General features: G+C 38.0%; 1 protein-coding gene across 1 annotated transcript in view; it reads left to right on the top strand.

The window, feature by feature from the left end:
• The window catches only part of pcdh11 (protocadherin 11), a 187,137-nt gene extending 181,615 nt beyond the window's left edge, over positions 1-5,522 (top strand). The window contains exon 7 of the mRNA XM_041796987.1: positions 3,372-5,522. Coding sequence (XP_041652921.1) covers positions 3,372-3,835 — 464 coding nt within the window. The 3' untranslated portion in view covers positions 3,836-5,522. The remainder of the gene's footprint in view (positions 1-3,371) is intronic.
• The last annotated feature ends 6,479 nt before the right edge of the window (positions 5,523-12,001 follow it).

The following is a 12,001-nucleotide window of genomic DNA, read 5'->3' as shown; positions in this document are numbered from 1 at the left end:
TTTTATCAGCTGTTCTCCTTTATCAGGTTATAAGCCTGCATTTAAAGGAAAGAGTGGCATACCGTTAAGTAAATAGACCTTGTAGAGCTCTGATTTGACCGAAAAGACTCTTCAATCATAGACAAGTGGCCAGCAGAAGCTGGTAGCGTAACTTAGGCTGCAGGTTTGTACTTCTGTCAACATTACAATGGGCTAAGAGCTCAACTACCTCATCTGTAGCCAGCAGAAATACAAACTAGGGCTGCAACAAAAAAAATGTTTAAATTATTGAATTAGACACCTTTTTTTAATATTGTGTTTAAACCCTGTTATTAAAAAGCAGAACAAAGATATTTCACTGAATTTTAAAGTCTAAATATATGTGATTTATTTAACTAAAAGAAAATATTTTTATGAATACTATATAGTCTACTCATCTTTCCTCTCTACCACTCAAATCTTAGCAGACGTTTAAAACATTAAGCGGGGTAAATATCACAGAATACATGAACGTCTGGAAGTCCATTGCTATTGTTTTTATCCAGTCATGTCACTTAACAAGTACACTATCTATATGAAGCTATTTTTAGATGGCCAGCATCTCATCTCCACATGAGAAACAGTCAGTGATAAATATTTCTCCTCATTAATTCCATTAATCATCGTTATTATTATTAGAGAATTACTAAACTAAGTGAAAATAAAGTTGATTCAACTGGCTGGGTGTGATGTAAACAGCTCCGCGCCACGCCAAGTGAAGCCATTAACATGGGACACAAGAAATTGGTACAAAAAAATTAGTTGCCAACATTTTTAACTATCAACTTTTTGATTTGTTGTTGCAGCCCTGATGCAAACTACATGTAGCAAAAACAGATACTACTAGAGCTACACAGCTGCACAGGAAGTAAAGTGCTCCTTGTTGACTTCTCATATTCCTTCTTGGGGACCCATCAAAACAGACTGCATCTTATATACTGGTGTTATCTATCTGGATTTGATGATACTTATACTGTTCATAAAGGAAAACTATGGCAGGGCTCCAGACTAAGGATGGCCAATCATCTATCAAGTGACAACAAATTTTTGTATTAATGTGTCCTGCTATGCATTTATTCATATAATAAACACTAGGGCTGTCAGGTATTGACGATAATCGTGGTATTAAAAAATAAAATTTTAATATCGTGTTAAAATGTGCAAATGATAATATTGTGTAAATGATCCAGTGCCACTTGAACACGGTTTGTTTTCTAGATCCGCCCTGCTTCATCTCCCTCCTATAGCACCCCAACAACCCCTCCCCCTTCCTCCTCACACACAAACACTGACCCTCCACAATGACACAGCAGCTGCAGTACCTCCTTAGACAGGTATTTTGAGTGTAATTCATCTGCCAAAAGAGAGAACACAACATAAATAAAGGTAAAGATAAATTTGATTAATTGTCCCATTATTATTATTATTATTATTTTTATTTTTTTTTTAAATTGAAATTGTGATAATATCATTATCGGGACATTTTTTGCACACGATAATCGTGAAGTGAAAATCTGATATCGTGACAGCTCTAATAAACACTAAAGCTTGTAAAATTATAAATAAACCCCGTGGTCATTACAACAGCTGATCCTCTTATGGTATCACTTTGAAAAATGTGAAGTCTCATAGTTGTTTTGGGTTGCTGTTGACTCTTGATTGTCATTTTTGTTCAACTGCAGAAAAGCAAAACAGATAAAATGTTGGGGCTAAATTAAAGAATAAAAGATTAAATGAATGGTTAAGACTTGCAAGTCTTAGTTGCAAAATTCAATGACCAAAATTCTTTCAAAGCATTGTAAGTGATAAAAAGATAGCATAAAATGGCTGCCACACGATATTTAAAGGTGTTTTTATGTCTGTCAGTGTTGTTTTCTTTTTTGCATGAAAGTTAAAATTAAGTAAAGTGCTCCAATTGCAAAGGCATCACTTAGGTGAAGACTCCAGTGAAGCTTTTAAGTAAAAAAAATCTTTCTTTGCAGGGGATAATTTAAATTATTTTGGGGCTGGTGAAAAATGTTTTCAGGGTGGTTAAAGGAGCGTGGCAAAAAGTTAGTCTGAAGTCCTGAATGTGGAAAAGAGAAAATAATTACATTCATTATATACTGAATTAAATTTCATGTCTGTATAAAGGTTGTAAAATTGAAATAAAACTATGGTATAATAAACCTAGTAGCTTTATACATATTGTAATATGTGTTGTCTCCTGAGTAAGGTGAATCCTTACATCCCTACCACAGAATGCAAAGTATACACCCTGATTCTGTTCAACTAATTAAAACAACAAACCAGGTGGTGAAGGTTTGCTAATTTCTGTGGAATAAATTTATACAATGCAAGCAGAAATAGTGTGTGTGAAGGGAATAGTTGTCCCTGTGTACCACGGTCTTAGGACGCTTAATTATTTATAGCATTCTTACTTATGCAAATATACTAAATAATTTCTACATGACAGCTTGAAGCTGAAGCCTCGAGGAGCGATGTGATGTTTGAATGAAGACCGTCTTTCCTTCTCATGGCCTAGGAAACATAACACTGCGGGCTCCTGGTTGCCTTGGTGCACACTGTTTTACATTCTAATTATCTGGCTTGACAGGCTTTATTGCTGAGGCTCAATGCTGAGGCCTCATCCCAGACTCATTCCACATGTGATGTCAGTGCCGGGATAATGAGATAAGATAGTTTGAGTGCTTAGCCTTGCCTAGACGCATCTGCATTCAGTTCTCAGGGTTTTTTTCTTCTTCTCCTCTACACTTGCAAACTAAATGCTATCACAATTAACCACGAATGTTAATTACATCTGAATATGCTGAAGACGCGAACAGGATCCTGGGATACTAGGACTTTCTTAGCTCCTTGTATTTGATTTTTCCTTTTTGGCTAGATTTATTTTGTGTTCTGAAAGATCAAGGAGGTTTAAGGTATGCCACACTGTCAGAGATTAAAATAAACAATGCTTTGTTAAGATGTTCATTAAATATTTAATACAGTAAAGCCAATGCCAGACACAAACAGCAAGACATTTTTTTCCAACTCTAATTAAGCTACAGGGAATTCCTTGCATATTGTAGGTAAACAGAGCGAGGCATGGGAATAGCAATGGAAATTAAATGCTCTGCCGCTGTTTTTCTCATTACAAGATGAAATAAAACATTTATCTCTGACTTTCATTTCGCTAAAAGGCTGGCATTTTGTGGGTCAACCACCGATAAGGTGACATCTTTCTTCTGGTGAAATTATGATTTATGTCATTTGTTTTACAGCAATGCAGTAAAATTGTCGCTTTCTTGTTCACTCTGTGTTTTTGGACCTGTTGGATTAACTGTGTTGTTTGTTTTCTCTTTTATTTACAGCCATCGAGGTGAACCTGCAGAAAGCTCTGGCTGAGGCCTCCGAGACCTGCACCCAGGAGTGTCTGATACTGGGCCACTCCGACAGCTGCTGGATGCCCCCAGCCCTGGCTCAGTTCCAAGGGTCTGGTAGCAACAGCCCCTCTACCACCCCGACCACTGCCACCATCACCGCTACCATGCCCTCATTTGGCTTCCAGCAGAGCTTCGCCCGGGGAGCCAAAGCTAACATGGGTGGCATGGGGGTTATGGATGGGCGCCACACTCTGGGCAGGTCCGTGCCCAAAAAGGACGACCTGGACAAAGGGATGAACCGGCCGCAGTTCTACAACACCCTGGACAGACACTGCAGTAGTAAGAAGGAGGACCCCGTCAAGGTCATCCCGCTGGCCAGCTTCTCCTCCCCTGGGCAGCAGACGCCCACCGGAGGAGGCAGTGGCTCTTTCTTACACGAGCACCAGTTGTAAGACAGACCTTCATTGCCCCGACACACATCTGAACTCGACACATAGACGGCTTTTTGTCAGTGACTTTGTGCTCGGTATGTTTGCGTACGTGTGGAGGTATGCATCATTTGAAAAACTTTGACCAGCTCCAGCTCGGTTTTCTCATGAAGACGTCTGAAAGTGGATTCCACCACGATGATGCTGCTCAGACAGAATCACAGGATCCGTCTGAAAGGAAACGTAAAGGTCTTAACATAAGCAGGCCCATGTGTAATTAATAAAGGTAGTCCTATACCAAAGTAGTTCTGTCACAGATAAAATAATACATTTTGCTTCAGTTTGGTGATGTTTGCTTAGTGATATGAAAAGGCAATGTATGCTTCTTTCCTCGGACATAGCCTCTCTGTCCTAAAAGACCATTTCCACATGCAGAAAAAAACATGCAAATACAGTGCTTTGTGTTGAGTGAGCTAAATTGGGCTAAATGTTTATTATGAGCTCTGGGTGGATGCTGTTTCTGTTTCTGTTCTAGTGAAATATTGCTCTATATAACACGCAGCACAAACTCTTTTGGAGGTGGAAGATGCTTCTTTTGTCTTGGCTGCACACATTTCAGAAGTCTATTTTGGTCAGGGGACTGCAGAAGGATGAAAAAAAAAGAAGTCTACAAAGCATATCTAGGCCAATGGTAGACAACACCTGTAATCTCCTGCACTTTACATTTTCACCATGGACAAGTACACAAATTAAAACACAAAAACAACACTTTCTCCTGCATACACAAATACACACACATACCCAAGAAAAATGAGTTCCATATGGTGGTTGCTCTATCTTTGCCAACTCTATTAAGAAAATGTTCACTAAGTATCTCTGTAGCTTAGCCTTGAAAGGCGCAGACAGATGCGCTGTGGAAACATACCCTTTGTTTCCCTTTCTTTGTTTCCAGTTCTCACATTTTGCTGCTCAGAAACACTTTCACGATAACAGCTATGGAGCCAATTATGAAATTCTCAGTCTAATTACTTTGATGTGTGATCTCAGTAGCAATCCTTATTGTGGTTTTCGAGGTCTGGATTGGTTCTCCTGGCTGGAGAGAAACATGCTCTGCATGTACAAAAGCAAAGAAAAGGTGACTCAAAAAGCAGCGTATACACTCCCTCTATTCCCATTACATCATTAATAACACATATTGTTCCTGCTTTTATTTACTTTTGGGCAATTTCATGCAAATCGGTACGGCTGCAAAGTTTCTGTTTTCATTTTTAACCGTTGACACTGAAATAAAAGAGCAGGGTGGGAGAATTTCTGCAGGGCCCTGAGTCAAGCTGAATTATTGATGTTAATGTTATTTTTGCAGTTATCATTAGAATAGGCATTGGCACTGTTTGAAAGGACCTCCCTGCAGGCTGCCCCTAACCATGCTTTTTTATCATACACACTGCATCACTGCCTGCGTGTATAAAATGTACTGATGATGATAACGACTTCAGACTAACTTGCTGCTGTAACAGATTGGGCTCAGTATAATCTATTGCTACAGCAATAAGTGACTTTGCTGATATCCATTTTTCTTTTCCCAGTAACGTCCCAGCCAGGTGTCTACATCATAAGCTATATGATTCATGCGATTCATTTTCTCGTACCATCTTGCAAATTGGGAACAGGCTTAAATCTATAATGCAACGTGGTGTTCTCTGGGGAAGGCGCGAGGCAAATTGTGTTTGCATGCTCTTAGCTACCACACCTATTCTCCCACATACTTAGGGTCAGGACTCGTATCGTTATAGAGAGGATTTATCTGAGACTTAGTGAAATGATCACTAAAAGGCAGACTGTGTCAAGGACACAGAAAGGGGCAATTCAATTTCACCCCAGTCAATTACCAAAATGAAACTAATTCAAAACAAGCAACTTGAATAAATCCCCCTTTAAAGACCAGCTGATGAAAATGTCTCTGTTTGGAAATCCAATTTCAGCTCACTTACTGACTCTTTTTATCACATTTCATCACATTTCTTTGTTATGGTGCACCAGCTGATAGAAAAATACATATTTAATCAAAGGGTGCACTATGATGTCAATGAATTTTTTTTTTGAAAACTAAAAACTCAACTCAAATACTCTTCCTCTGCTTTATGTGCAAGTACAGTGAAAAAGTAGGGCAAAAAAACTCCATGTTTTCAACACGAAAACTCCCCACAAAGTTTGGCGTTTCAAAGAACATTGGCATTTATTCATGATAGCAGGCGCTGTCGCTCCCAGCTATTTAATGCAATGTTGCCCTTCTTTCTATAATAAAGGAATATCCATAAACATATGAGATAATAAACTGTCACAGTTCAATAAGAATGTGATCATCTGAAATATGTAATTCAATCACATGTGTACAGTAAGCACAATATTACCTTTCTGTAATCCTAACTGTGTTTTAACTTACTCTGCCCATATATCTCATATGTACTGTAATGTTGCAGCCACTGAGAGGCAACTTTTAGAAGGAATAGTTGCATGAATGTATCTGTAGGATGTTGCTTTTTGATACTAACATGACTCTTTATGTAAGCTGCAGTCCTGTTTTATTTTATTTGCCCTTCTAGAGGCTAAAAAAGCAGTGTTTTATTATTTTCAGACATAGAGCATACCATATGAATGTGCACTGTTTCTTTTTCATCAGCATACAGTTAAAAGGATAAAATGTGAAGGGTGGTAAGTGGTTTTCACTTTGCATGGTTCTCTCTCATTGTTATTTTCTTACTTTTCTAATCCCCTCTGCTCCGTTAGTAAAGATAGTACACAGAAAACTGAATTCTGCTTTATTTTTTATATTTTCAGATGTTTTCCATTCCAGAAATGTGTGTCATGATTTTTTTTTTCTCCATAATTTGCATGAACTGTTTGGACTCTCACGAGGCGTTTTTGACACTTGACTGTGTAGTTCATGCATCCCTCATTAGATTCAGTGTCAGTATTGATGTTGACAGCTCTACCTGTTTGTCTTATGGAACAAAACAATTGTGTGCACATTCAAACTTGTGTAAAAGTGTTGCGTACCACTTATGCCTCTACATACACAGAAATATTTAAACTGTCAGGTCAAACTGGAATTGAAACTGTACATAGCAGTACCCCGAAGAACTAATCACAATGGTTAAAAACTGGAAGAAACGGCTATGGCTACAGGCTAATTACTGGATTTGCAATGTTTTGTAAAAGCAAAAAAGGGAAAACATTATAAGTGATGAGATGACAATCTCTGTGGTAATGTAAATGGATACATATGCATAATATTGATGAGAGTGTGTCTGAATGTGTTTATAGGTGACCTTGTGAGGGAGTGTGTCTCCTGCATGTGTGAAATGAGCGCGAGTTTGAGTGTGTATCCTGGCATGCACCTTGCCAGAATATTTTATGTACACAAATGTATCTTGTACAAAAGTATATGAAAATATAAGACTTAAGTATATGCTTGTAAAAAAGTCATCAGTGAGTGAGTGGAGTTTGCCTTGAGAGAAGGCTTCAATGCTTGTCAGCAAATCTGTATCGGTCAGTTAAAGCTATACAGTCTGTGTTGTCATGCCTTTGTAAGATATTCCATTGAAATCTATGAAAAAAATGACCTTCCATATGGTGAAATGATTTTTCTTGTCATTGACTTTTACTTGAGCCATTAAATATTGAGTCCTTAAAGTATCCATAGATCATGCGTGTCCTTCACTCCTCATTGTTGTGCTGTTGGGTTATTCTGAGAGCATTGTTGTATGAGTGATATATGTGACATGAGAGCATACTGTCGCTGTTCTCCAATTATAGCAATTACAAGGTAATGATATAAGACCCATCAAATTGGACATGGCATTTCACCTTCATCATTTGTGGAAATGAATACCCCCAGGGAGGCAATTCAACCTATGACATAAAGTTGTATATTTATGAGGAAAAAAATGGGAGCCTTATTAAATGTGGAAATACCACGGAGAGTAGGCTCATTAAATGGTTTTAATTTCACACTAAAGGACTGATCCTTTCCACCCACTATATCGCTGCTTTTTCTTTAAAGGCAGCAAAGGGTTAAACATTCACCATGGCTGTTGTTAAATTCTTTAAATAGGATGCTAATTGACAAATACAGTCTTTAAAACATTCAATATTAATTCATTTGTTTGCCTCTGTGTCAAACCAATAAGGGAAATAATCCACTGCACCATTTTGCATAAATTATTCTCTTTTTTAAGATTGTAAACCTCTTTATCAAAACTTTTGGTAGAAATAGAAAATAGCATACATAAATAAATATTATTTGTCTGAATAGAAGAACCGTTGTATTTTCTTACCTTTATATTCACAGAGTAAACTGAACACAACCACAGAGTTTCACATCTAGGAGAGACAAGAGAGACAAAATACTCCTGTGGTTGAACAATGCCACTCACTTTTAAATTAGAGCTGTAACGATCCATCAATGTTTACTGATACATTGATTGGTTGATAAATTTTCCAATCAGATCAAGAGAAAGTCAAAACATTTATATACTCCATCACCTTTAAGCTATGCCTTTATGTTGAAATTCCTCCTGCATGCCGGTTGGCAGTTTCTGTCCTTGACCAGCTAGCTGTAGTAGCATTTGCTAACAGAAGCTGAGATAAAGAGGATATCCACTCCTCTCTTGGCTGTGTGAACAGAGACAACATCAGGGCAAGCCTCTCTTATTTTGCCAACTACGTCTGCATTTTTTATCCATATACAACCACCTTATTAGATAAACAGAAATAAACCATAGGAACCGATCCTCTTGGGGAGTAGTCATCTTGGGATGCCCATTTTTCAGCCTGTCTCTAGCGTCGTCCGTTACATGGAACCTGGCCTTCATTTTGGAGATGGTACTACACCGTAAAAAGCAACATCCATTTTACTCATGTTTTACTCAATGTTTATTGAGTTGAAATTACTCAGTTCTTCTTAACCTGTTCTAAATACTTATTATAAACAAGTTAATTGTACTTCTTGGCCATAACAGCAAAAGGGCTCAATTTACTTAAGTTTACTTAGTTTAAAAAAATGAAGTAAAAAGGGGGTATAATTAAGTTGTGTTGACTTAAAAAATCCATTCAGCTATTTTGATGAGCTGATAGAACTTATTTCAGTTTTAAGTGAACAGTAATCAAACAATTTAAGTATTTTTTGTTATAACACATATTATTTGAGTTATGGCAAATTTGCAGTTTTCCCAGAATGCCTTTGGGCACTAAACCTTTATGCACTCTGTTTGCTGCAGCTAAGTCCTGCAAACTCAAATTAACATTTGAATCTCAGTTGTGAGAACTTCAAATAATTGATTTTAAACAAAAGTCAAGTGTAGTTTACTTGTTATTTTTGAGGCAACGAGTTTCCATAATTTTTTTTAAGTAAGCTCAACTCATTTTTTTCTTACAGTGTAGGGCTCAGTCCAAATAATGCAGCGAACTAGTTTTGCAGAACACCAGCTTGAAATTGCACAGGCCTTATCCAGATCAGTCAAAAGTGGCATGGTGATTCTCGGAGAAGATGCCTACTGACCAGTAGCATGGTCCGTGCTCACAGGTGCTGACAAAGGCACCTGATTGTCAACACCTGGGGGTACCAGCAGCCCAATGTAAAAATCAGTAGCAACAGCAGAATAAGCTGTGTGGCATTGGCAGAGAAGGTTTGGCAAATTTTTCATGGGGGCAACCCACATCCTTAAAATCTCACAAATGCATGTTCCTTACAAATGCAGCCCCATTGGAAAGGGAAATAAACAGGCTTTCCAACAATGTAAGATTTACTGCCAGAAAGCATAATTACAACAAAGAAATAATCCACCAAACAAAAATGTCCTTACTTTTGCTTTTTGAGTTCTCATGCCGCATTAATAAAGTGTTTATAAACTTTAACATAGGGACATGAGGAAAACATTTTCCTTATTTCTGCCTGAACCAGATGCACACACTGTTCCACTGTAACTAAAAGAAAACAACCAATGAGAGTTGGTTGCTAATTAACTCAGCAGCTCTCCACTACCATTAGCCATAGTTAGCCAGCTAGCATTAGCCACAGTTAGCTTGCATTCAACAATAGTCTGTTTATCTTTTGCCTGAGCTGATCTCACTGAAGAGTGAGAAAAACCAGCAGCATGTGGGTACTAAAAGGCAACTGCTGTACCCGATGTCTTTTACAGGGCATTCAGAGTGTTTGTTTTGTGTTTCTTCAGCTGCTCTGGGCACCAACACTGACACATCTCAGTCTGTGCTGTTCAGCAAGGTGCTGATGTCACTGCTCCAGGCAACCATTAATGATAGAGTGGGACTTGTTGCCCAGGTAACAAAGAAAACAGATGAAGATCAACACAGAGAAAGTTAATTTGTGTCTGGATGTTGCAGCTGAGTGTTTGATAGATGGTAGAAAAAATAAATGGATTATTAAACAAAGCAAAGACTGACCAACTGATTTATTAATGGTGTATTTTAGAAATATTGCTTTGCATTTGTGAACTCTCTGGCCTACTAATTGACAATTGTTTGGGTTTTTAATGGAAAAGAATGAATAATTGAAACTATCATAGTGTAAGGTGACCGTATTTTGATTACTGAAAACCAGGACACTCGGCCCGGCAATGAGAAACTCAAATGGTACTCGAAGAAACCGGCCCTGCCTCACATGCAGCTCTCACATCATTCCACATCCTCTCATCCTGTAGCCTTGGTTTCCTGTTTCTGCTCTTTTGACAGTTTATTATCAGCAGTACATTAAAGATCAAGTAAAACAGCCACTTTTGGACAAGTTTCACTAGATATTATGTTATCTCAACATGTGATCTGTGTGTGTGAGGGTCGCTGATGACCCATGACGCGTATCGCAATGATTATCATAAAATACCAGTGTGGGAGAGCATGGACAGGAAGAGACTGAAGAAACTTGTTAAAACAAGGGCAGCAGAAGTGTCAGTTTTAACACCAGACAGCACTACTGAATGAATGATCTTACTGAAGAGACGCAGCACCAGCGGACTTCCTCTGCTCTCTCCTGTGCAAATTCCTCCATAGCGCGCACCCATATGTTTTATTATGCCAGTCAATTTAGTGGCCCATGAAAAACAATGAAAACCAGGACATTTTCATCACTTTATAAAAAAACGCTCGGACAGCCAGGACAGGACCTGTAAACAGGACATGTCTGGGGAAAACATGATGATTATTGAATGACAATACATGTCTCACCTGGACTTGTGTGTGCTGCATTAATATCACTTGAATCCTTAAAAAAGTTATGGGGCGATGAATTAAAAAAAAAAAAAAAAAACTGACAAGAAATAAAAACTCTAGGATTTCCATTTGTGAGAAATGGTCAAGAATGACTTATTTTTGTACAAACTTGTTTTCTCATCTCCTAAGGACCAAACAGAAAAAATCACTCTGTGACAAAAAGTCTTCAAAATATTCACATCAAAAAAAAAAAAAAAAAAAAAAAAACAGTCTGAGCATTTCTTTGTGTTTGCTTTACTTGTGCCCTTATTTAAAGCAGTTCCTGTCTGCATAGACACAGAGGGCCACATCACAGGCTCGCTGTCTCTCCATGATAAGCTGTTAAGCCTATCTCCTGAATGACAGGCCCAGTCTGACATGTGCAGTTTGGCAAAGCATGCTGTTACGATGGACCAGCCTACCATTGGTTGTGACAGCCTGTGTGATTGAACAATATGGTGGCTAATGCTAAGCTAGCGATGAAATGACCAGAAATTGATTAAAAAATTGATTACAAAAAGAAGTACAGCATTGTGGTTACTGGTGTGGATTTAATCCTCTAAAAGGTAGAGTAGCAGTAGTGCTATGAATGCATGGATAGCATCATCTGAACTGCACAAAAGCATGCAACAAGAGGAAAAAAACGAATGGTTTAAAACTTATGTAACTTTTTGTAACCTGTGTCTCTTCTTGTCATTTATGACAATTTCAGTCTCAGAGGTTTAATGTCTCATTATACTTTCAAAAAATGCCTCTTACCTTTTTCCTGTTCTCTTACTTCATTTTAAATACATAACAAGTTTCTTTATCCATGGTTAAGTTCATCAGTGTGTCCCAAATCGCATATTTCAGTGATAAATACTAAATCTAAGTACATAAATGTGCAAAGTGTGTTCACACTGAGAAGTATACTCAAATGCCGTATAC

The sequence above is a fragment of the Cheilinus undulatus genome, linkage group 10 (genome assembly GCF_018320785.1).
Source record: "Cheilinus undulatus linkage group 10, ASM1832078v1, whole genome shotgun sequence".
Lineage (NCBI taxonomy): Eukaryota > Metazoa > Chordata > Actinopteri > Labriformes > Labridae > Cheilinus > Cheilinus undulatus.
This window is presented reverse-complemented; position numbering and strand designations above follow the sequence as displayed.